We start from the raw sequence: 25,804 nt of genomic DNA, 5'->3' as shown, positions 1-25,804 counted from the left end.
GCCATTGAGGATCTGGTCTCAGATAAGTCTCTGCACCACTGAGAACCTGAACTTCCTTTGAGCTGTACCAGACCCAAGAACACCACCAGCTGTATTCAAAATGACACCTGCCAGCTGCAACCTTATGGTCTCAAGTTCTCCCCTTGTCACTATGCAACCATTTGGGATCCCAACCAATCCTTACTTAACAAGCACCCTCACTTCTTGCCAGGTCCAATTATAATTCTTGATAACAACTCATGTAACTAATTATAACCCTTCGGTCTTTGCCTTTCTAAGCCTCCCTCATTCTGTAGTCCAGCAAAACACAATTCAAATGTTTAGTTTGTTAGGAGTCCTAACAAACCCCAAATAAACACCTTTTTATTTCAGTCAGGTCTCTTTCTAAAATGTTGGTTAGCAGATTATATGTCTATTTTTCTAACTATATTATTAGCTATTTGAAAGCAGGGCTCATGTAGTTGTCATCTTTGCATTCCCAATATTTTCACACACAGCATACAGAAGATAAATTGCTCAATAAATGTTTCATAAGACTCTCAGTAAGAAATACATGAAAACACTTGAGCTTTCCATTCTGAATTCCTGTGAAAATATCAAAATAGATAAATAGGTAGTCCCTCAAACAACATTCTAAGCTGAGAATAAGAATTAAGCATGTATCAGAATCTTGGAGTTTTAACAAATCTTCACATCAGTGGGTCAGGTTAATGGCCCATTTAGCTTAGATTCTCTGTTCCCAAATTTTTGGCTTTCAGCTTCCTCATTGCAAACTTTGAGTGGATCCTTCAGAAGTTTTTTTCTAACAAGTTAAATGTATTTGTTTTGAGCCACAGAATTATGTTGAATAACAGAAGTTGGAAAGCCTAAAAAAAGAAATTAAGAGGATAATACTGTTACAAAGTACCTCAAATAACTTTGCCCTTTTTAACCCATAAATTAAATGCTATCCAAACATGCTCCAGAAGATGACAGCGTCAAAAGTCTAGAAATGGTGGCCTCATCACAGATGCAATGTGAAAAATGTTCAATGATCTTGACATCTAGCCAACAATCACATCTTATGCATGGAGCACCATCAATTCCCTTAAACTGAGGCTCTTTAACGGAGGTATCACAAGTCAAATATTTTATTTTACCAATAAAATTGAAAGCGTGATAATGCCAAAATCAAAGTCAAGATTTACTATCAAATATAAGTAGTAAGAGCTGCATGACCAACACCTGTGGGGCAAAGAAACGTGATTCAATACTACGTTTATGCTGTTATTTTTATTTTTAGTGTGAATTAAAATGACAGGCTCTGAGAGAGACAGACCTGGATTTGAACTCTATTTCCACCATTTACTAGTCAAAGGCAAGTAATTACCTTCAGTTTCTTCACCTGGGTTGTTGGGACAGTTCGATGAGATAAGGAATGTAAAGCCCTTAGAGCAGAGTGAGCACAGTAGAAGATGAGCAATTCTTATCAGTAGCATTTCGAAAAGAAACCATATAGTACATTTATTACGTTAACATTTAACATATCTATATCATACACTGTCACGAAATAGCCTCCCTGCCCGTCACAATGACGTCTCATCAGAACATCTAGAACTCTACTACTAACTGGACGCTGCTCAAATGTGATTTACTCAAAATTCAGGACCTAATTATGTGCATTAGGAAGCAGAACCTCACAGTTTGCAGAGGGCAGGCGCTCTGCGGGAGGGAAAAGTTTTCGGAGGGGTAACGGTAAGGATAAGGAGGAATTCCAGGCCAGCTCCGGAGCCGGATCCACGGAACGATTGGCCGGCTGCGGCGGCGCGGGGCGTGGTCGGGAGGGTGCGTCCGACCGCGCCTGCCTCGCCCAGCGGCGCCCCTCTGCGGCCGTTGAGCCCCTCGGTGCAGGTGCGCGCGGCACTCGCCTCGGGCCGCCGCCTTCTCCCCGCCCACGGCCGCACGCGCATGCGCAGTTAGCAGTCGCTACTGGGCGGCCGCCGGCGGGATTGCTCTAGGGAGACGCGGGGACCAAGTGGCAGCGACTCGGACATCTGAGCTGCCACTGCCGAAAACGGGCCCGCAAGACAGGTGCGTGGGCAGTAAGCCACTTTCCCGCGTCCCTTTGCCCACGGGCTGCGGTGAGGAATCCGCGTCCTGGCTTCTTCCCTCGGGGCGGGGGTTCCTGGGCCGCACCCCTTTCTTTGGCGAGCCGCCAGAAGGAACCGGTAGGGGCCGGTGAGGGGGTGGGTGTTGAGTTCGGGGATGGGGATGCAGCCAGCGAGGTTCTTGGGCGGCCTCTCCCGGCCTCGGGAGTGGGAAGGCCGGCCCGGGCGGCGGGCGCTGAGGCCACCTCCGCGTCCGTTGGGTCCGCCGGAACTGCTGTGTCCACCGCCTCGCTGGGGCTGGCGCGGGGAAGGCCAGGTGTCCCCCTCAGCCCGGCCTGTCCCCGACGGTTAAGGGGCCCCAGGGAGCCGAGTCCGTTATTCCAGCGGTTGCCATTTCAGCCCCGTTCCACGCTCGATCCCCGGTGCTCGCCCCCGAGGGATGGAGAGGGGCCCCGGTAGCCTCTCGGCGCTGCTCCCTCCGCCGGCTACTTCTCACAGAAACGCGAACCAAACCAAAACAGGCTCAGCTTACGCCCTCCCCGCCTCTGTAAAGGCGAAGGGACCTAACCCTCACAGCGGCGTGTCCGGTGACTCCCGGCCGCTCCGTCGAGGCGCTGCCTGGAGCCCGGTGCGCGCGGATGGGGAGGGACCTAGAGGGTTGTGTTGAATCCCACGAAGCCCTAATGACTCGAGACTCATTATCGCCGAAAGCCTGTTTACAATGATCAGATACTTGAGCTGATTTTATTTATAGCATCTGCCTGAGAGACAAAGAGGATGGAATCTTAAAAAAAAAAAAAAAAGGTCGTGAAGAATCTAGGGGCAAGACGGGAATAAAGACGCAGACCTACTAGAGAATGGACTTGAGGATACGGGGAGGGGAGGGGGAAGGGTAAGCTGGGACAAAGTGAGAGAGTGGTAGTGTATATATGGACATATATACACTACCAAGTGTAAAATAGATAGCTAGTGGGAAGCAGCCGCATAGCACAGGGAGATCAGCTCGGTGCTTTGTGTCCACCTAGAGGGGTGGGAGACGGAGGGAGACGCAAGAGATATGGGGATATATGTATATGTATAACTGATTCACTTTGTTATAAAGCAGAAACTAACACCATTGTAAAGCAATTATACGCCAATAAAAATGTTAAAAAAAAATCACTGTAGAATTAAAAAAAAAAAAAAAAGCAAATGACAACAAAGCTCAGAAGGGAGAAAGTAAATCGAGTGGCCATGGGAAGACCTCTCTAATTAGAAGAGAGTTATTTTATACTGAAGCTTTTTGATGCATAAAAGCCATCAAAACCCTGATCTAGCCTTCTGAATTTGCTTGCTTTAAAATTTTTACGTCACTCTAGGTCTTTTAATCACTCTCGGTAGCCCTCCTTTTGGTAATTGTTTGACTTCTTTTCAGTTTACAGTTTTGTCTTTATATCTAATTGGTTTGATCTTCCAGTCACGTTTAGACCTTATCTCTAAATCCTTCGAAGATAGTCTTTATCTAGTTAATAAAGTTAATTATTGTGTGTGAATGATGTATGTTAATGGATCCGTAGAAGCTGAACAGTGCTATAAATTAACCTTATTGCTTGTTTTCAGTACCTAATAAGTCTTAGTGCTCTTAACTGCAAAGCTAGAATTGCTAACTTTAATGGACCTTTAGATCATCCAGATTAACCCTTAAACTTGACAAATGAAAAAAAGGTTTAGAACAGTTTGAAGCCCTTCCCTTTTTAATATCAGAACAGTAAACTTGGTGCCATGGTGCAAAGCTCAGTGTACTTTCTATTATGTTATTTTGTAGTTGAGCTCCTGAAGCTGCATGACAACTGAAACTTTAAATAGTGATTTTTCAAACACTACTTTTGAGACATAGTGGTGTTGGTGAGTACTCAGTCAGCCATTAAAACCGAATAGCAGAAAGGCATTTCAGTTGTAAGAAGTAGTATATAGAAAGCATGAATGTGTTAGTAGGTGAGTGTTAAGAGTAAGAAATGAGTCTTAAAAGGGCAGAATTTATACTGAGAACTACAGACAACTATTGAACATTTTTATAAATAGCTAGTAAAGTAAGACTTGTTCTTTTTTAGAAAATTCATGCCGGAGAGAAGGTGGCAGATAGATTGATTGGGAAGGCTGGAAGTGAAGAAGCAAAGTGGAAGTTTACTGATCCTTTTCGGAAACCTTGGATTCCCACATTAAGGCTGTGGCATGGATATAGAAAGATACGTTCAAGGAATATCCAAATGCACTTAGTTACCAATGATACAGGATATCAATGAGAAAGAATAGTCTTAAGACAGTGGCAAAGCAACTTGGCTGATTTGGTTGACTGGAGGTGAAGTTAATGGGAGAAGGGAATTGAGGAGATAGAGAACAGGTTTGGGAGGAAAGACCAGCCTCAAATTAATGGAGGCTTTGGTACATCCTTGAAGATGGATAGTGATTTGAAACTAAAGAGTGGCCTCTGTGCTGTGGAGATAACATTTGGGAGTTTTTAGCTAGCTTTTATAGGTAGAAGTCAAGAGTATATGAAATGTAAGGAGAAAGCCTGGGGGCAGAACCCTAACGAACAGCAACATTTACAGGAGATTAGAGAAAGAGCCCGTGAAGGTGGCAGAGCAAATGAAGAGAATCAAGAATCAGGAATAGCATCATAGAAACCACGGGAGGAGAGGGCTTCAAGGAGGCAGTAGCAAGGTCAAGAGAGAGCAGTAGGCAATAGGAATGAAAAATGCTATTTCATTTACCAGCTGAGACGTGGTTGGTAGAACTGTTTCAAAGAAGATAGAATCAAGTACAAGAATGATAAAAGTATTAGTTTTTCATTGTTGCCATACCAAACTTAGCAGCTAAATGCAGCACAAATTTATTTTCTCACAGTTCTATAGGTCAGAAGTCTGACACAGGTCTCACCGAGCTAACATCAAGGTGTTGGCAAGGCATCATTCCTTACTAGAAGCTCTGGGGAGATTCTGCTTCCTTACTCGTTCAGGTTGGTTGCAGAATTCAATTCCTTTTGGTTGTAGGACTGAGGTTCCTGTTTCCTTGTTGACTGTCAGCTGAGAGTTGTTTTCAGCTTCTAGAGACCACCTACATTCCTTGGCTCATGCCCCTCCTTCTTCCGTCTTCAAGATCTCTATGGTGGGTGGAGTCCCTCTCACTCTTCAAATCTCTTCTGCCCTCTCTCACTGACTTCCTCTTCCACTTTTAAGGGCCCATGTGATTATGTTGGGCCCACTTGCATAATCCAGAATACTGTCCCTATTTTAGGGTCAGCTAATTAACAACCTTAATTCCACTAAAAAGCCCCCTTTGCTCTGTGAGGTCACGCTTACAGGACCCAATGAATAGGGTATGGACATCTTTGGGGGGTCATTGTTGTAGCTACCATAGGAAGTTAAAAGTACTAACAGTTTATGGATACATTCTTTCTAGATGCTTTTGTTAAGGAAAGGTGATACCTAGAAACATTTACATTATCTAGCATGTGATAATTATAGTCAATAGTAAGCCTTACTGTTTATCCTTGAGTTTTGTAACTAAGAAATGCAAGTATCTTCTTAAATACCCTGAAATTTGTGTGAACACTATAAAATTGTAAAGTCTCATAGGAATGTAAGGTAATAATATGAAGTTGTTAGTTTTTATATTTTTATGTGGCCTTAAGCTGCTTTAAAATCTTTGCTGGAAAGATTTTAAAGGCCATTTAACCAGCTAACTAGATATATGTGCATAAAATATAATTTGGATACACATCAAAATATGGCTTTTAAAATATAAAGCCCACAGAAACTGGAATGGATGTCTAAAGGATGGAACATACTAACAAAATATTTAACCTTGTATTTTATAGGCCTAGAACCTCACTGCCATTTAGTGAGTTAAATTGTTAAACCTTCTAACCTTAGAGCCTTAATGAAAGGAATGTAGAGTTTGAATAGACCTAACTTTGAGTCTTGCCTTTGTTGTTTAGTAGCATTCTGTATTCTTGAGTAAGTTACTTAACCTCCCTGAGCCTTGCTTTCCTTTTGTATAATGGGGTACTAATACCTTCACTGCAGAGTAGCTGTAAGGATTGGAATTAACATGTGTGAAACACAGTAAATACTTGAAACAGCACTTCCTGTTCTCCTTGTTCCATTCCTCCCTTTTCAGTTCCTTTCTCAAGTGCAGCTTCCTTTGCCCTTGGCCTAGAGGAATCAGTCCTTTGTATCCTTTACACCTCATTTTGAATGTAACTTTCTCAAGGAGGCTTTCTCTGCCCCTTCCCCTACCCTGTAAATTCAGTTCCCCAATTACCAACTCTTACAACTTCTTTACTTGTCTGTCACTTGTTACAGTTTACGTGATATACCTGGGTTATTTGCTTAATGTCTGCTTTCCATCCCAGACTGTAAGCTCTTTGCGATCAGGGGCCATGTGTGTTTTGCTAATTACTGTAAATTCAGTGTCTAACATCATGCCTGGCACATAATTGACAACCATAGGTATTTGTCAAATGAATTTGTGAATGATGAATTTTATTATCTACTGGCTAACCTCTCTTGAATTTCTGGAAACATTAGCCACCACAAAATTAATAAATCCCTGGTGCAGCTTATTCTGAAGGATGCTCGTTTCTTCTGTGAGAAAGTACCTGCATTTCGAATGGAGTCTTGCAGCTTCTTTGGAAGAAGGCTGCCTCTTTAAGATGCCACTATTACCTACCTCTCCACCTTATTTCTGATCCTTCAAAGTGAACTTTCTATGTGCTGCATAGCCTACATAGCCAGATAATTCCAAGAATACCCTTTAATTTTGGTGAAAATTTGTCCAGTTTTATTTTTCTGATGTGGTAACCCAAAATTTTTTCATCTAATTTTTTTGTTTACTGTCTTTTCTAGTAAATTATGAATTGAGTTGTTAAAATGCAGCATGTCTACAGCAAGATTCTGAAATAACTCACAATGAGATGTTTCTTCATAGATGTAGAGTAAAAATGAAAAATATGTTTAATTCCCCCATATTAAATTAGAACATAAAACTGCAAACTTTCTAGATTATTATCTCCTTATCTATAGGAAAGCTTTAACTATGTTAAGTTTTAACAATGTTCTAAAAAACTTTAGAGGGCCATTGTTGGAAGCATTGACATACCCATTTCTCTGACATAAAACCATAGTTAAAGACATCTATTATATAAGGATTCAGTCCATGAATTTTTCTAGGAGTTAAATTCTAAAAAAGGATTTTTTCCTCCAAGGATCTTGTAGACTTTTATAGACAGTGAAAACTCCTTCATTTTATTTCTGGCCTTCCCCTAATTGCCTGGAAACCCTTTTGCCAAATTTATTGTTGCAGTGCTGCCACAACAATAAAGTCATTCTAGTTTGTTGCTTAGTAACATCTATTTCTGTCCACCCATAACCTTTTATTCTTGTCATTTATGCATTCATTCATTCTGTGAACATATATCTTTCTCTATTTATCATGTATGAGCACTCTTTGGCTAGCACTGTGAATACAGAAGTGAGAATTCTGGCTCTCGGTGGGCTTATATTTTTGTCTGTTTTCTGCTGCAAGTTTCCTCAAGCAATTCTTCTGGAACTATGTAGAAGTAGTATAAATCCTAAATAAATAAATGTATCATTATAATGTTTATATAACCATTATTTTGAAAATGATGCTATTTGGTCCATTTTAACTTTAGTGTGTAGCTATGTTTTTAAAACCCAGTGCAGAGTTAGTTCATTCTTTCTGTAATTACTGTGACCAAATACTATCCCCATATCCTGGATTTCAGCTCTGATCAGTTCACTAATCTCAGACCTTCAGTAGTTTCTGAATTTTATAGGATCAGATCCAGAATCTTTGCAACACTTTGTAGGTCTTTGCCTAAATCACCAGAAAGTTGTATTTTCAACTATTATTTCTGCTGTTATGGTTCTTTCCCCACTTTTTACTGTATTTCTTGAGATATTTTCATTGTTTCTAAGCCCTTCTGATTTAGGAAAAAAATACCCAGTTTTAGTTAACAGTATATATTAGATAAGATAATGCTCACATAGAAAATTTAAAAATCCCAGATGCCTAACATAATTTCTGGTTGCTGGTGTCCTGAGGAGTAGATGGCTGTGATGGTTAATTGTGTCTGTCTACCTGATCGAACCACAGGGTGCCCAGATATTTGGTCAGACATTATCTTGGGTGTGTCTGTGAGGGTGTTTTTGGATGAGATTAACATTTGAATGGTAGGCTGAGTAAAGCAGATTGCCCTCCCCTAGGTGGGTGGCCTTCATCCAAACAGTTGGAGGCCTGAATAGAACAATAAAGCTGATACTCCAGTGAGGAAGAGGGAACTCTTCCTGCCTGACTGGCTGAGCTGGGACTTCAGTTTTTTTCCTACCCTTGGATTTGAACTGAAACATTGGCTCTTCTTGGGTCTTGAGCCTGCTGGCTTTCAGACTGGAGCTTATAGCATTGGCTCTCCTGGCTTCCAGGCCTTTAAACTCAGACTAGCACTACATCATTGGCTTTCCTGGGTCTCATTTAACTCCATTCACCTGAGTCATGCTTAACTCCAAGAAAAATATAGTCTAGTCATGTCTCCTGACAAAAGAGAAAATAGCTTGGTGATCAGCCAGCAATCTCTCCCAGATATCTCATACTTGGCCAGAGTTACTTATATTTCAATTTGTTATTGAACCAGCCCAGAGGCAGTGCAGAGAACATAAATGAGATCAAAGATATATGCAAATGGATGTGCTTCTCCAGTGCCTCCTTTCTTCTTCATGAAGGCACAAATATTTTGTGATTTCAGCAACCTGTGTGGAGTGAGGAATACACAGGACGCTTAGAACCATGGGCTTGCTATCTTTTATACGTTTGTAAGGAGGCAAGGAGGTGGTGTCAGCACTAAAAGTTCTGTATTATACCATATAAACAAATTCTTGCTGCACTAAAACTGTATAACTTAGGACAACCATATAGCTCAATAAGGAATTAGAGGACTTGAACAACACTATAAAGCAATTGGACTTAATACACATACACAGAACACTTCACCTAACAATAGCGGAAAGAAAAATTAATGCCAGTCTTCCTCAAACTCTTCCAACAAATTGAAGAGGAGGGAATACTTACAAACTCAGTCTATGAGGGCAGCATTACCCTGATAGGAAAGCCAGACAAAGACACTGTAAGAAAACTACAGACCAATATCCCTAATGAATATTGATGAAAATACATATTTTTCTTAAGTGCACATGGAATATTCTCTAGGATAGACCATATGTTAGGCCACAAAACAAGTCTTAACAAATTTTTAAAAGTTGAAATCATTCAAAGTATCTTTTCCAGTTACAGTGTAATGAAACTAGAAATCAGTAGCAGAAGGAAAGCAGGAAAATCCACAAATATGTGAAAATTAAAAAACACACTTTTAAACAACCAAATGGGTCAAAAAAGAAATCACAAGGAAATTAGAAAATATCTTGAGATAAATGAAAAAAAAATCCCACAAGAGACCAAAACTTATGGTATAGAGTGAAAGCACTGCTAAGAGGGAAATTTATGGCTGTAAACACTTACAGTAAAAAAGAAAGATCTTAAATTAACAACCTAACTTTACAACTTAAGGAACTAGAAAAACCCAAAGCTAGAAGAAGGAAGGAAATAATATAGATTAGATAAGAGATAAATGAAATAGAGAATAGATTAACAACAGAAAATGTCAGTGAAACCAAGAGTTGGTTCTTTGAAAAGATCAACAAAATTGATAAACCTTTAACTAGATTGAATTAAAAAAAGAAGACTCAAATAATTAAAATCAGAAACGAATGAGGGGACATTACAACTGATTCTATAGATATAAAAATATTATAAGGGAATGCTATAAACAATCATATGCCAACAAAATGGATAACCTAGATGAAATGGATAAATTCCTAGAAACATACAACCTATAAGACTAAATCATGATGTTGTAGGAAATCTGAACAGACCTGTAACTAGTAAGGGAATTGAATCAGTAATCAAAAACCTCTCAACAAATAAAAGCCCAGGAGTAGATGGCTTAACTGGTGAGTTCTACCAAACACTGAAAGAAAAATACCAACTCTCCTCAAGCTCATCCAAAGCACTGAAGAGAAGGGAACTCTTCCAAACTCATTCTGTGAGGGCAGTATTACCCTGATACCAAAACCAGACAAAGAAATGACAAGAAAACTACAAACCAATATCCCTGATGACTTGTTGCAAAAATCCCTACCAAAATATTAGCAAACAAAAATCAAAAGCACATTAAAAGATTGGGACTTCCCTGACAGTCCAGTGGTTAAGACTCTGCGCTCCTACTGCAGAGGGTGCAAGTTTGATCCCTGGTCGGGGAAGTAAGATCCCACATGCCATGTGGTGCGGCCAAAATGTGCGTTCATTTTGAAGGAGAAGATATGGGGCTAAAGTGATATTAATGTTCATTATTACTGCTATTATTATTTTATGCATTTCTATTTTACTCAAATGTTATTGATAGCAAGTCAAGAAAAACACCTTTTGCTTTGTTATATGTCATGGAAGGCTCTTAAACTTTTAGAATAATGAAGCTTTTAGGGTCGTTAACAGTTAATAAGCAATGTGTAAATGTACTCATATCTGTGCCAATAAGTGAAAATTTTAAAAACCCCTACCTTACTGTTATTAAGTCAAAGTGATCCCTTTATATTTACTTTCTATCCCAGTTAACCTCTTTTTCATGACTCAAGAGAGAGTAAACTCTTCTAATTAAATTATGATTAGTATGCATCATTTTTTGTGTTGTCTTTGTAAAAATGGTGGTATTAACACACCTTTTAATATAGAATGTTCATATTATGGTAGAATAGTGTTGATTTTTTTAAACCTGCATTTTCAAAGTAAACTTTAAAGTTGTACCCAGTGGCCTTTAGAAGAAATTAAAGCTAACTGGACCATACATTCATGTAGAGTTTTGATCTCATTAAAAAGGGTTAGTTGAGCTAACCAAATGGAAAAATGCTTTTTATAGTCTGATGCTTCTTTTTTGAAAACAGCTTAATTGATATATTTTTTGCATACCTACAACTTGACCTGTTTAATGAGGGTAGTTCAATGGGTTTTAACATATTTACAGTTATGCAGCCATTACCATATTCCCATTTTAGAATATTTTCATTACCCTCAAAAGAAACCCTGTGCACGTTAACCCTTTCTTCCCACTTCTTTCCTTTCCTTAGGCAATCACTTATCTATTTTCCGATTCTATGGATTTGCCTATTTAAATGTGGTCATACAATATGTGGTCTTTTTATGACTGCCTTCTTTCACTCAGCATAATGTTTTTGAGATTCATCTGTCTTGTAACACATCAGTACTCCGTTCTGTTTTATTGCTAAACAATATTCCAGTGTATGAATATTCCACATTTTGTTTATCCATTCATCAGTTGATGAACATTTGGGTTGTTCACACTTTTTTGGCTATTATTAACAATTTTTTTTAAACATTTACATTCCAAGTTTTTGTTTGGACATCTGTTTTCATTTCTCTTGGGTAGATACTTAGGAGTGGAATTGCTGAATCATAAGGTAATTCTATTTTTAACATTTTGAAAAACTGCCACACTGTTTTCCAAAGCTCATTTTGTATTCCTGCCAGCAATGTATGAGGATTCCAGTTTCTCCACAGCCTCCCAAAACTTGTTATTATTATCTCTCTTTGATTATAGCCATTCTGGTGAGTGTAGAGTGCTATCTCATAAATTCAGTGTTTCTTAGGCAGACCCATATAGGTCTGTAGATGAGTTCTGCAGAATCTAAGAGTTCTAAGAATATACTTTTTAAAAAAAATTTTCATGTTGATGGTAATATAACTATACTCTGGATCATCTGAATGACTGACCACCTAATAACCAAGACTGCCACACTATTTCAGTATTCATATTTACTTGTTTAAAAGTCCACTGGCACCAAGAAATAAAACTTTCATTTTTAACATGCTAATGGGAATAGAGGGGGCTGTAACTATATAAATTATGTATTTCTGCCAAGAGGCAGCCAAATAATATTGGCTTCTACTCATCTCAATTAATGCTATAAGGAACAGAGGTTTTGCAGTATTTGAATAGAGAAATGGTTATACAATTGACTCATCATAGTATTATGGGGATGATAAATGCAAAAGAACTTAATTCATAGCACTCAACCTGGTTGCAATAAATCCTGTATTTGTTTGAATTTCCAGCTGTGATTTGATTTCAGTAAAATACTATCACATTTAATTGTGATAAAATTATTTTTCTGTTTTTGGTGTTTACATATAAATATATTTTGTTTTTATAATTGTAAAATTTCCACTTGTATGGTTATATACACTTCAGCAACATTATAATAAAAAAGTAACTCAAGCGAACATTTAGGAATCACAATCCTTTTTTCTTTTTTTTAGAGGGGTCCACATATTATGAGTTCATTGGTCACTGTTATCTATATCTTTAGGTTCGTGCCTTTGGCTCTTTGCTTTTAGAGGCAGGCCTTCAGCTGTAGACTCCTGTGAGATTTTGAAGTTTGTGTTATCACTTGTTCAAAGCATAATTTAAGTAAGTTTGGTAATGATTTGTTTTAAAAGCCATCCGAGAAAAAAAGAGGTATTAAGGAGAAATTCTTTCTTTGTAAATATACTTACACATATTTTTCACGACTTTGTTTTGTTTTTACTGATTACTGTCAATTTCACAGATAATCAATATGCGTTTCCAAGACTTTTGGCTATGTTTGGGTCTTCTTTTCATCTCAATTAATGCAGAATTTATGGATGATAGTGTTGAGATGGAAGACTTTGATGAAAATTCAGAAGAGATTGATGCTAATGAAAATGAATTCTCCTCAGAGGTAAGGTTATTGAGAAACAAGCTATAAATTATTCTTTTAGGGACTTCCCTGGCGGTCCAGTGGTTAAGACTTCACCTTCCAGTGGAGGGGGTGCGGGTTCCGTCCCTGGCTGGCGGGGAGCTGCTAAGATCCCACATGCCTCGCAGCCAAAACACCAAAACATAAAACAGCAGCAATATTGTAACAAATTCCATAAGGACTTAAAAATTAGGTCCACATCAAAAAAAAATCTTTAAAAAAAGTAATAAAATATTCTTTTACATGATACATAGGGGTGACTAATTTCTTAAGATTCATTTCTATTCAAATAGTCTTTAGTTTCAATATAAATAGAAAAAACATTGCCTTTTTCCAACTATTTGTTGCTGTGTTTTTAATTTGTGCATGGCTCCTAGCACAGTTTTATTACCAAATAAATATGGGGAAGATCTTTACTATCAAACTAGGAGTTCATCACTGGCTAAAGAGGACTAAATACTTTAGCTAAGGGAAAGATTTTTAGTCTTATTTCTGACACTGCCAGCCCTTTTCAGATAAGAAAAGGTAGTATAATTTTCTCCTACAAGTAAGGAAAGTAGTGTTTCTTTATTTCTCTGAGGAAAGAAAATGCTAAATAAGATGAATTAGAAAGGGGAGTGATGATGAGGTAGGCATTTAGTAAGGCTCACAGTGTTTTTGTCTCAGCATTAAGATGTGTGTCTTGAGGTAGTGACTGATAGGAGTCTGGAAAACAGGAGTCTGGAGGTTTTTGTACACTTTGACAATCCATAAGAGCTTTCACATTGAGAATATTCATATCTAATATTGAGACAATCAGAAAATTTTTTCAGAAATAGTTTTGGTGAGGAAATATCAATTATATTGTGCTAGACACTGTTTAAAGGGCCAAGGAGGATAATATATAGTTGTTACAGACTTCCTTTTAGAGTTTTTTATTTGCAAATGCAAGTGTTATTTAGCTGCTTAAGGTGAATATTCTTTCTCCTGGTAAGTTTTAAGCTCCACAAGGACATTTCTTTTAAAACCTGGTTCTGTGATCCACAGAAACTAAGTAGTAATCAAAGTGTTTATGGCTGACTTAGATACAGCTACTACGAGGGTTTTGGAGGTTAATACTTAAAAGAAATTTCAGATACCTATGACTCTTAACTATATTTGATGATAATTTGAGAAGATGATAAGAAATGGGAGGAACAATTTTTGATGCTTCTAATTTTATAGCATGAGTAATCTAGGTATGGTAAAGTACAAGTAAAGTATAAATAAAGCGCAAAATAAATTGCTGGTGATTTAAAGGGTCGTCTAACAGAAGGAAGCCTCTTGTAACACCATTGCCCATTTTTGCCAATCCATAAAAATATAGAGAACAGTAAAGTTGTAAGTTGTAATTCAGAAAACTTCATAGGAGATTGGCAATTTGGGTAGCAGAATATTGACCTGTTAGTAAGTGTGTGGGATTTTGTTTAATTACTGATTTTCCTCCCTTAGACAGGAAATGTACTATTAGGGAAGGGTAGGGACAGTGAAAAGAGTAAAAGTACTTCTGCATCCTTTTCTCTTAAGGCTGAGAGAAGAAATCTCATAATTAATCATATAGGTAAAATCATAAAGGCTGATTAAGGACCAAGATTTATCTATTACTGTAAGCAAAGTTTTATTTATTCATCATCAGTTCAAATTATCTTTTGACAATTTGTCAATAAATTTAATTTAAATTATTTTATTGGTGCATTCGGTATAGTGTAGTGGTTAAGTGTATAACCTTTGGAACCTAGGCTCATATCTTTTAAGTCCTGCAAGTGTCTAACTGTATGACAGTGGGCAAATTATTTTGCCTGTCTCCCACAGTTTCATCATACGTAAAATGGGAACAATAAAGTACTTCCCGCGTAGAAATATTATGAGGATTAAAAGAGCCATCAAATCACACCCCCGCCCCCACCATCATTATCATCATAGCAGCTAACACTTACATGGCACTTGAAACAATGCTTTGAGATAATTGCTTTTCAGTCCTTTCTCTTTTGAATCTTATTTTTCCTCTGGGTTTCTAATTTCTCAGAATGTTGTCATCATCCTCTAGTCACATAACAGTGAAATTTAAGAGTTAATTTTAAACTAACCTATGTGCTTACTAAGTTTTTCATCTTATATGTTTTTCATCTTACATCTTTTGCTTCTAATGATTTTTTATCCTCAGATATTGTCACCTGTTAGAATCCTTTCAAAGCCACGTCCACTGCGTCATGAGACCTTTGCTAATTACTTCCTCCCATCTCTCCTGTGTTCGAAGGAGTCAGTGTATTCTGTTTGCGCATAGAGTTTTTTTCCATCATGTATCTCTTATATTCTTCTGTATTTTCTTACCAGTAGAATACAAAGTTTTGAGGCCAGAGACCATGTCACCTACCATCTATCTATATTACCTATATGTGCATTCCATACTAGGTTCTTAATTAGTGAGATTATTTAATTAAAATATTTGTGAAGGTGAATAACTTTAGATTTTTAAAATCTGTTTTCTAGATTAAATATAAGACACCTCAACCTATAGGAGAAGTATATTTTACGGAAACTTTTGATAGTGAAAGGTTGGCTGGGTGAGTATTCATTCAGGAGAATTTCTTCCTTGATTTGATTAGCTTTTTGGGAGTTATTGGTTATTAGCCTATGAAAATTGCCTCTACCACAGTACCTTAAAAAAGGGTTAAAATACTTTATTTCACGGTGTAAACCAATACCTTAACACATTTTTATTATTGATATAAGTATTTAATTTGAATTGTTATAATTTATACAAAGAAAATATACAAATGAATCATGAATGTACAGTGAAAACTTACATTTCTTCATTCCTTAGGACAGATAATAATAACGTAATTTCAGATGACAAATTCAAGTTAATGTTTTATCCTAAATAATGGTAAAAAAACAATACAAGTTATTATTTATTGATCATTATATGCCAAACACTGTCCTAAGTAGGTGGGTAAGAACTATCTTTATCTGCCTTTTACCAGTGAGGAAACTGAGGCTTAGTGTACCTTAGCTATGATCATACAGCTAGTAAATTGCAGATTCTAAATTTAATTTAACTCTAGCTTTACAGGATTATGTGTAGACAGACTTCTTTAGCCTCTAAGTATTCATTTATCTTAGAAGGAAAAGTGACTATTGGGTAATCTTATGTTGTATTTCTGATATGCATTGTATCTATAAATTGTTAGTTTTATTTTTAATGATATACATTTCTTTCAACTTTATTTATAGGTGGGTCTTATCAAAAGCAAAAAAAGATGATACAGATGCGGAGCTTTCTATATATGATGGTAAAATATTTATTTAAATATTCAACATAACCAGTATGACCCAGAGTTCACTAGCTTTTGAGATTATATTTTTATTAAATATACCTGAGGCCCCATCCTGCTTCACAACAGAATCTTGTCAAAAGACAAATAGAGTCTTTTGTCTCCTTTCCAATATTTCTGGAAGTCCAGGTAATCCATACTTAAGCCACCATCCAGTTTTCTAACTCTGAACAGTTGAATTTTCACTCCACTGCGGTTAGTCTCTTGCAGGATTTCCCAGGCTACTGCTGTTCTCTACCGTTTTATCTCAAGCATGGGCCGCCTAGATCGAGTTACAGCTTTGGGCAGGGTCCTCCTAGAGGACATTTATGAGAGCTGTGGGAAATGTGGCTGCTCCTGGAGCCCACACCTCCAAGCCCACAACCATTATCACCGCGTCTCTGATAGGTTCTCTTCAGGCTTCACCGTGAAGGAGAAGTCCTGTATGCAAGGGTCATCTTTTCTTCCCCAACAGGACTCTCCGGGAGTGTGACGGAAGGATTTCTTCCTCCTCTTAGTCTAAAACCAGCCTCCTCAGTTGTTACATCCTAAAGCAGGATCAGCCTCAGTTAAGGTGACAAATAGTGGGAATTTCCTCTCTCTCAGAGGACCTCAGACCCATAAGGATGTGACCTCACACTGAGACTACAACAGGCGTTACATGAGAATAACAACAGAACAACTAACAGCATGTATAGGATGGCAGCTGTCTACTTCCGTTTCATAGTGTCTGTTTTAGTGTGAGATAAAGATCATGCCTGGATGTCTTCCTTTTGTAGTGTTCTCCATCCCAGTGTATATGCTTATGTACTCCAAAAAGAACTCTACCATATGCCCAGAACAAGCAATACTGCATTCAGTCTAAATCCGTTTAGAGAAAAGAATAATTTCCCTCGAAGAAGCAGCAAGTCTGCAGAGATAGAATGCTACCTAAAATAATACCCACGGAAATACCCGCCATCGAACAGAATGCTTGACTTAAAACATCTATGTTTAGCTTACTTTACAGTTTTTTTAGAACAGCATTGGGTAGATATTTGCTTTATGTTTGTGTTTGAGAAGTATCTGTTGATGGAGTTTTCCTAAAATTAAGATATGGTCTATTTTAGGAGTGAGTTTGTCTCTATTTCTTGCTGGACAAAAGTGACTTAGTGTTTAAATGAGTTTTTCCCCCCCCCCCAGTTAAAATTAGAACTCAAGCAAGCAGAAAACAAGCTTCTTAACACCTAAGTTTGGTCTGTAGTCTTATTAAAGAAAATTATCCGTGAAAATAATTTTTTAGCATATTAGATTTGGTATGTTTGGTTGACTGTTTTCAATTTCTTGAAAGCAGCTTTGAAAAATACAGAATCTCTTAAAGTTCCAGGTCCTGAAAATGGCATTTTGTATATAAATATTAGCAATGTCGTTTATATAGTGGTTAGTTGAGACCAATATCAGTTTCTTTGCAGGAATATTTAGTATTTCTAGTCGTTAATCACAGCTTCTGTCAAGTGCCACTTGAGTAAAACTAATTCCTATATTTTCAGGAGTAAGCAAATCTGTGTGAAACATTATGTGCTGGGTAACAGGGTTTGCATTTGGAGAAGACTTATTTAAATTTTTCAGATTAAGTTATTAATAAAAGTATAGCTGTTTAAAAAATCACCAATTCCTTAAGTGACCAACTTTCAGGATATCTTATAAAATTTTGTGAATTCTTTTTGAAATTATAGTTACATCAGAGTTCATATTACCTGGCACTGTATAGAATTTGAATAAATGATTGGTTAATGAAAAGTTATTGTTGATTTGAAGTTGGGAAAAACCTCTTGTCCTTGAAAAATAATCACCTTGTCACAGTTTTTCTAAAATTAAAGTAGTACTTTCAGATAGTACCTTTTCATAGCGGATAAATGTATGCATGTAATTATAAAAGAAGGCAACATAGTTTAAAAAATCCTTTACTATCAGTATCCTAAAATCCCTAAGATAAAGTTGTTACTTCTTAAAAGAAGACCTTTGTGATTTGGTCAAGCCACAGGTTAGTAGTGATAATACAGTTGCTCATCAGTGTGAGAGAAGAAAAACCAAATGAATTCACTTTTTTTAGAAAAGTATACTATAGCCAAATTAGGGGACAAAAAGGAAAAGAAACTTGAAAACTTTAAAAAATGAATTCTTAAATACCCAATAGTGTGTGCACAATGATAGACCAAAATATACCCCTCTCTGGTTCATGAGACTGTCAGGTTCTTGCACTGTTGTTTTTTTAGAAAGAAAAGAACGTATATAAAGTACATTAGTAATTCAAAAGTGCCCATTAATATTTCAAGTTGGCACAATACTAGAAAATAGCCAGTTTTCGCTAAATTGAGTTTTCTTGGAATAGGTGATACCTCTAATTTTCAAAACTAGAACATTTTATACAAATTAATATAAATTAGTTATTTTCTGTTTTAAAAAGAGTAAAGGAGGAAAGTCCAATCCATAACTTTGGGGCTGCAGCTGACCCATCTAGCTTTGCATTATATGCTGCCTGTGATCTAATTGCAGGAGCTTCCTGATCTTAAACATGGGAAATTCCAGCCCAGAGACGACCTAACTCAGCTTTGCTGTGCTACAGCCTAGTGCTTATCTAGTATGTATGACTTCCTTGGCCAAAAGTTCTGAGAACTGATTGGCTTAGCTTAGGAAGTGTTAACTTTAGTTTGTGTTCTTTGGGCATAATAATTTTCAAATTAAAATGTAAATCCCTACAATAACTTCTGCAAAGTAAGAAAAGTAGCTGATGATACCATAAATTTCAAAAAAATAGACTGAGGCAAACTCATTTTGTGTTAAGGATGTACTTTGTCTCCTGTGTAATTTAAAAATACAATGTTGATAGACCGTATGAGACAAACCACATTTTGTAATTTCATTGATTACAGTCTTTCAGAGAAATCCAAACTAAGCCAGCTTTAGAGGTGCTTTAATTAAATAATGTAGGGTCTGTTATTTATTAGTTTCCACAATTTTAAGAGAAAAAGGGAACATACATACATACAGGAGCAGATATTATTTTCTGATTTAAAATGTGATTTTATTTTTCCCAAAGTAGCCTTAATGGAAGAATCTTATTGGTCACCACTTCTGATAAATAATTCTTAAGTCAGTGTTTTTGGTTTTAGTTTAACTTGCTTTGTTTTGTATTTTAGGAAGATGGGAAATAGAAGAATTGAAAGAAAATCCAGTACCTGGTGACCGAGGACTGGTGTTGAAATCTAGAGCAAAGCATCATGCAATATCTGCTGTATTAGCAAAACCTTTCATCTTTGCTGATAAACCTCTGATAGTACAGTAAGTTTTATTATGTTTTTAATACTTTTTCTGACATTTATATTAGTTTTGTATTATTTGGCTTCTGAATATAGGTATAATGGGTATAAAATGGGCATAAAAAACCAGATTTTCCTTTTCCATTTCATTTGCTTAAATACACAATGCATGTATACACACAGACACCCTGAGGTTTCGAGTGAAAAGCAGGTTAGTTGAAAAATTATATAATATATGCTGTAATATGCAACATTCCACCACCATAAACTATATAGTGCATACTAAAATCACCATTTTTATTTTAACTCTTTACTTAAAATGACTTGCTATTAAGATATATTAACCTCAGTATATTCAGAATGGAACCAAAATATTGCTGGTAAACCAGTGATAAGATTCAAAGGCAGCAAATTCATTTTAAAGAGGAAGTGCCCTTTTAAAGGGCACATGTTCTCACAGACAGTCACCCCTTCCCTCCCCTGCAATATGACATAAACTAGTTCTATTGTCATGTTGTTTGCATGTGTAACTGTCGTAAAATCAAGTGTAAATTCCTCAAGCTTGTTTCACTTATACTGGTATAAAACCAAAATAGATGTGTACAAATACAATTACAAAACCAATGAAATTCATATTAAAAACAAAGAAAAGGAAATGTAGAAATGTTACTTTCTACCTTATATCAGAAGATTGGGCTGTCCGAAGTTAATTACGGTGTAAGGAAATACCATTAACTGTAAACTTAACACTCCAGAACCCCTTCAGTTTTTTGTTAACGTGTTAAATATATTCCTATGTGGTGTAACTAAAATGTCATTTTGTATTTTAGAAATTTAAAACAATATGGCATTTGGTATAATTGGCCTAATTTTTCAGCTCTGATGCTTTGGCTTAGTTGCACTGTTATTTCAATAAATTTAAAATATCAAATAATGTCAAAGAGTATACAACCATTTAAACAAATGAAAAATATTGTTATAAGTACTTATTGGGATTAATATTTGAGCTTGATATATGTCATTATTCAGAGTTTGGGGTTTCTTTTTTCTTGACAATTTTTTTTTTTTTTTTAATTTTATAGCTACTTTATTTATTTATTTATTATTTATTTTTGGCTGTGTTGGGTCTTCGGTTCGTGCGAGGGCTTTCTCTAGTTGCGGCAAGCGGGGGCCGCTCCTCATCGCGGTGCGCGGACCGCTCTTCATCGCGGTGCGCGGGCCTTTCACTATCGCGGCCCCTCCCGTTGCGGGGCACAGGCTCCAGACACGCAGGCTCAGTAGTTGTGGCTCACGGGCTCTAGAGCGCAGGCTCAGTAGTGGCGCACGGGCTTAGTTGCTCCGCGGCATGTGGGATCTTCCCAGACCAGGGCTCGAACCCGTGTCCCCTGCATTGGCAGGCAGACCCTCAACCACTGCGCCACCAGGGAAGCCCATTCTTGACAATTTGAAAGTAATCTTCTTATTCTGTTGAAGTTAGGTGAATATAATATCATTTTCTATTTTAATCCTTTGTGGCTTAAATGAAAGGGTAACGGAAAATAATATAAAGTTTAACTTCTCCAGAGTAAAATGAATCAAATTTGGTATTTTCAGAAAGTATAAATCACTGCTAGGCAAGTAAGTGAAAGATAGCTTGCAAGATTAGAAGCAAAGATAATAAGTCTAAAAAAATTATTAAAGCAGTTGTGAAATTATTATTCTGAAAAAAGAAGAGAATCAAGAAGAATGGAATAGCAGTGTTTGATATGCTTGAAAACAGTTCAAAGAAGGATAGTGAATATTTGTTATTCTTAATTTTGATGAAATGAGATAAATAAAAAGAAATTTTATATTAACTACTATAAATACTATAGATTTATGACATAACTTTACTCTAAAGCTGCTTTTTCCAAATTGTGTACATATTAATATGCATTACGTGGTCATATAAGTTTTAGAAACTAAGAATATCTGAACCTTAAAGATAAGGAAGCATATTTGCCCATTAAAGACTTTGAGAAGTTCTCTGTATGAAAACCTGTTTTTAACTTGAATATTGTGTTTCCCAAACATAATTGACCACAGAAGTTTTCTTCCCCCCTAGCAATAATTACTATTTCATGGGACAGTTTAGAAAATGCTAGTCTAAAGAAAATAGGGTTAACATATATTCTGCATTTGTCCTCATTTTTCCTATGATTTAAGATTAGCAGCAGTGAAGCTCTATGACATACATTTCACTGATCCTCGAATCCATTGTGAACTGTTTATACTAGGCACAAGTTAATGATTTGAAAAAGCTGGAAGTTTGCAGTGTATGAAATAGACATAGTGATCGAGTCTAGGCATATTAAGACAGCAGAGCTGTCTTACATTTATAGAGACAATTTACACAATTGTTCTCTCTAGTTCTTTTCACAGAACCCTTTCTCCTTGGATCACCTATACTAAAATTCTATCTCTTTTTATTTTATTTTACTTAGAGTAGCAAATATTTACCTTTAGTTCACATTATGCACCATTTCTTTTACTTTGTACTCTTCAAAGACATGTTCCATGAAAAAAAAGTTTATCAGCTACTGCTTAAAAGTATTGATAAGGCTTTGAGGAAACAAACTATTTAAAAAATGAAAAAGAACAAAACAGAACTTTTCTTCTGATCATAACAGAAGCTAACATTTTTGAGCATTTATTGGCCCATCACTGTGCATGACAACTTCTAATCATCAAAACAGTCCTTTGAGGTGTAGGTATGGGCAATATTCCCACGTTACAGATGAGCAAATAGAGACTAGAGCTTCAGTAATGTGCCTTTAGCCGAGGTATTACCGGAATCCAGAAAAAATCTCAGGTCTTCCTGACTCAAAAGTACTTGCTTGTAACCACTGTTGCAGATATCTTGAGAAATAAAGCAGAGTAGAAAGTAGGGAGGGGAAATCACTGTAATCTCCAGCAACTCAGAGATGATCACTTAAAAGTTTACTGTATTTTGTCTATTTCTTTTCTATACAAAATACATATACTAATTGGGTTCAAACTGTCAAAGTTTTGTATACTTTTTTTTTTTTTTACTTTGTCTCTAAACTCTCTTCAGAAACATTTTAAACTGTAGTCCTTCATTAAAATTATCACTGTGTCCTGTTGCTCCTCTAGTTTTCATCTCTTTTTGCTTTAATTCATTAAACCAAATCATAACTTTTTTGGTTTTCACTGTTTTTCAGTTTGATAACCGGTTTGTCACATGTAATTCATCAATTTACTGAAAATCTCTTCTAAATAATGTTCAGTAAGACTGTCATTGCCTAAACAAGACAAAACAACAACAGAACTTTTGCTGAGAATTAGAGTGTTGTAAATCTATGAAGAGACTGCCATGTCAGTTCACTCTTTTAGCTGTTACACTGTGTTTCCCCTATCTCCTGGCTGTTAAGATCTGAAATATTCCAGGTTATTGACTGAGATTATGAAATCTCTTTGCTGGTGGTGTTTAATTAAATGTACAACTTATTTAACATGGTTTCAGTGTGGCTGAACTAAAAGACAAATTAGTAGCAGACTGGATATCTAGGATCATTAGCAATTTCTTAGAAATTTATGCTGTAGCCATGACCCCCGTAGTCTTTGTTTTTAGTTTATAAAGACTATGTATAGTATGTACCTTATTTTAATTTGAAGTTTCTGTTAAAAGTTTTAGTCAAAGTATTTTATTCTTAATTCAACAGTTTTGATGAAAAAATTATTTTGACAAATTGGTTGGCTTTTGTATAGTTGATTATAATCATTCTATTTTTAATATTTTAAGGATGTGTACAGAAAAGTCATTTCTGCTTGTTCCCTATAGGTTGTGGATATGCTTTGTATGAGCTTTCTGGTAATGTAAAATGTTTGTGTTTAAATGAATTGAGAGTAATACATTAGATTTTGAAGAACAGTTAGTAATTTTTATTTATCAGCAGTATGATTCTTTTTCCCTTCATTTAGATATGAAGTAAATTTTCAAGATGGTATTGATTGTGGAGGTGCATACATTAAACTCCTAGCAGACACTGATGGTTTGAATCTGGTATGATATTTTAATGTTTAAGAAAACCTTATTAAAGTTAATAAGTATTTTTAAGGAGCAATTGACACAACTGAAATTTTCATTTTCAACTGAAATCGAAAATAACTGAAAATTTTTATCCACTGTGAGTTTATATAGCTTTTACAGTGCGCCTTCAAGTTTCATACACAGCTGTGTTACTTGATGGCCTCAGTTTTGTAATCATTACCCACATAAAAAAGTTTGCTATGTCTATAAATAAAAAATAACCTGGTGCTTATAAATGTCACTAAAAGATCAGCTTACAGTTATTTTCTTTACGAAATAATAATCACAGGAGAAGTAAGATAACGGAGCAAAGCAGTAAAACAAAATGGCCAAAGAACCAAATTAAAAAGGCGGGCCAGTTCAGGAATTGGCAGTCTGCAAAAATTTACTAAGTGAAAAATGTTTTCATAGTGAAGCAGGTTACATTAGGACCATTTGAGGTTTGGAGACATTTCTTATAGCATCCTCCTACAGGAGGCTATGTCAGGATTTCTGCATATAACAAAAATAAGATAAATGAGACATGAATGAGATATTTGTCAGAATGCATGGCTATGAAACAGATTAAAGGATTCATTTACTATTATTAGGATCGGGTAAAGGGGAAGCCATTTGTAGTCGATGGTGAAACATTTAGGTATTGTGAGGTGATGATCACCTGAAGGTACAATGGCAATAATAAAGTCAAATACCAAGTATCTTTCTAAGCACTTTATCTAATTAATTCAGTTAATCCTCAGAGAAACCTTATAAGGTACGTACTATTATTATCTTCATCAGAGGTAATGAAATAGAACCACAGGGAGGTTAAGAAATTTGCTCAGGGCCACACACAGCTGGTTTAAAGGCAACGGTAGGATTTGAACTCCAGATCCCATGCTCTTAACCAGCGTCCATGCCAAATGAAGAAAAATGACCAGTAATAAAACGGGGAGCATGTTGCTGTGTCTGTTTTTGAGTCTGAATCTCTTCTTCACGTTGTGCTAAGGGGCGCCATTTTCTGGTGTCTTACTGAATCGTAGTAATGGCTAAGTAAGCACTGTAGCCTTAAGTCACAGAATGCTTTTCTCTGTGCCGAATTTTCTTAATAAAATGTTAATAATACAGATCTATGTAGAGTAACTAAAGCATTATGATGTTGCTAGGGTGGTTCCAGCTTCTCTCCTGCATCTTGAGGATGGAAGTAGTGTGTGCACTTAAAAAACTATTTTGAAATAAAATCTGTTGTGTTTTCCACATCCTTTATTGTCAATTGTGTCAACTAATTCTTTGGTGAATTAGCATTTGATACATTTCTGTGAACTCTACCCAATGGGGTAGAATAGAGAAATCCATTAAATACTTTAATTCTGGACTAATCCCAATACTCATCTCTCTTTGAAGGAAAACTTTTATGATAAAACATCCTATACCATTATGTTTGGACCAGATAAATGTGGAGAAGATTATAAACTTCATTTTATCTTCAGACATAAACATCCCCAAACTGGAGTTTTTGAAGAGAAGCATGCCAAACCTCCAGATGTAGACCTTAAACAGTTCTTTACAGACAGGAAGACTCATCTTTATACCCTTGGTATGTCCTTTTAATTCATTCATTAATTCAAAGATATTTGCTGACTACCAGTGTTTTCGTGGCAAGTGCTTGGGAGAAACACAGGTCCTTCTGTAAAGGGCTTATCTTTTTAGGAGAATAAGACACACATACTTACAGCACAGGTAGAAAGTAAAGTGTCGTATGAGGTACAGTTAAGAGCTCAAAAACAATATTACTTTCAGTTTGGAAACTTGGAGAAAACCTAGTGAAGGCGGTTATATTTGACCTAGTCTTGAAGTGTAGATACAATGTGGAAGATAGGAGAGGAAAGGAATATTTTAGGCACCCTGACATTAGTGGTGCTGAAAGAATAGAAAACTGGAGAAAAAGGTTAAAGAGGAGGAAGCCCTTAATATTAGACTTTATTCTATAGGCAGTTGTCATTGTTGGGTCCTGCCTTGTGGTAGTTGTGGAAAAACTTTGAAAGGGAAAGCATTGAGCAACCATCTATTAACATACTTAGCTTTACTTTTGTAACTAGGAGTTTGCATATATGTTGACTAGGACGAACACTAC

At 36.4% G+C, this 25,804-nt stretch overlaps 1 protein-coding gene across 1 annotated transcript in view; it reads left to right on the top strand.

The window, feature by feature from the left end:
• Positions 1 to 1,915: 1,915 nt before the first annotated feature.
• Positions 1,916 to 25,804, top strand: part of CLGN (calmegin) — a 43,974-nt gene continuing 20,085 nt past the window's right edge. Inside the window, exons 1-7 of the mRNA XM_007189334.3 lie at positions 1,916 to 2,070; positions 12,821 to 12,973; positions 15,500 to 15,573; positions 16,244 to 16,302; positions 19,503 to 19,644; positions 23,583 to 23,664; positions 25,075 to 25,267. Coding sequence (XP_007189396.2) covers positions 12,830 to 12,973; positions 15,500 to 15,573; positions 16,244 to 16,302; positions 19,503 to 19,644; positions 23,583 to 23,664; positions 25,075 to 25,267 — 694 coding nt within the window. The 5' untranslated portion in view covers positions 1,916 to 2,070; positions 12,821 to 12,829. The remainder of the gene's footprint in view (positions 2,071 to 12,820; positions 12,974 to 15,499; positions 15,574 to 16,243; positions 16,303 to 19,502; positions 19,645 to 23,582; positions 23,665 to 25,074; positions 25,268 to 25,804) is intronic.

Source organism: Balaenoptera acutorostrata, chromosome 5 (assembly GCF_949987535.1).
Source record: "Balaenoptera acutorostrata chromosome 5, mBalAcu1.1, whole genome shotgun sequence".
NCBI classification, from domain to species: domain Eukaryota; kingdom Metazoa; phylum Chordata; class Mammalia; order Artiodactyla; family Balaenopteridae; genus Balaenoptera; species Balaenoptera acutorostrata.
The sequence above is the reverse complement of the archived record's forward strand: the minus strand, read 5'-3'. Positions and strand labels throughout refer to the sequence as shown.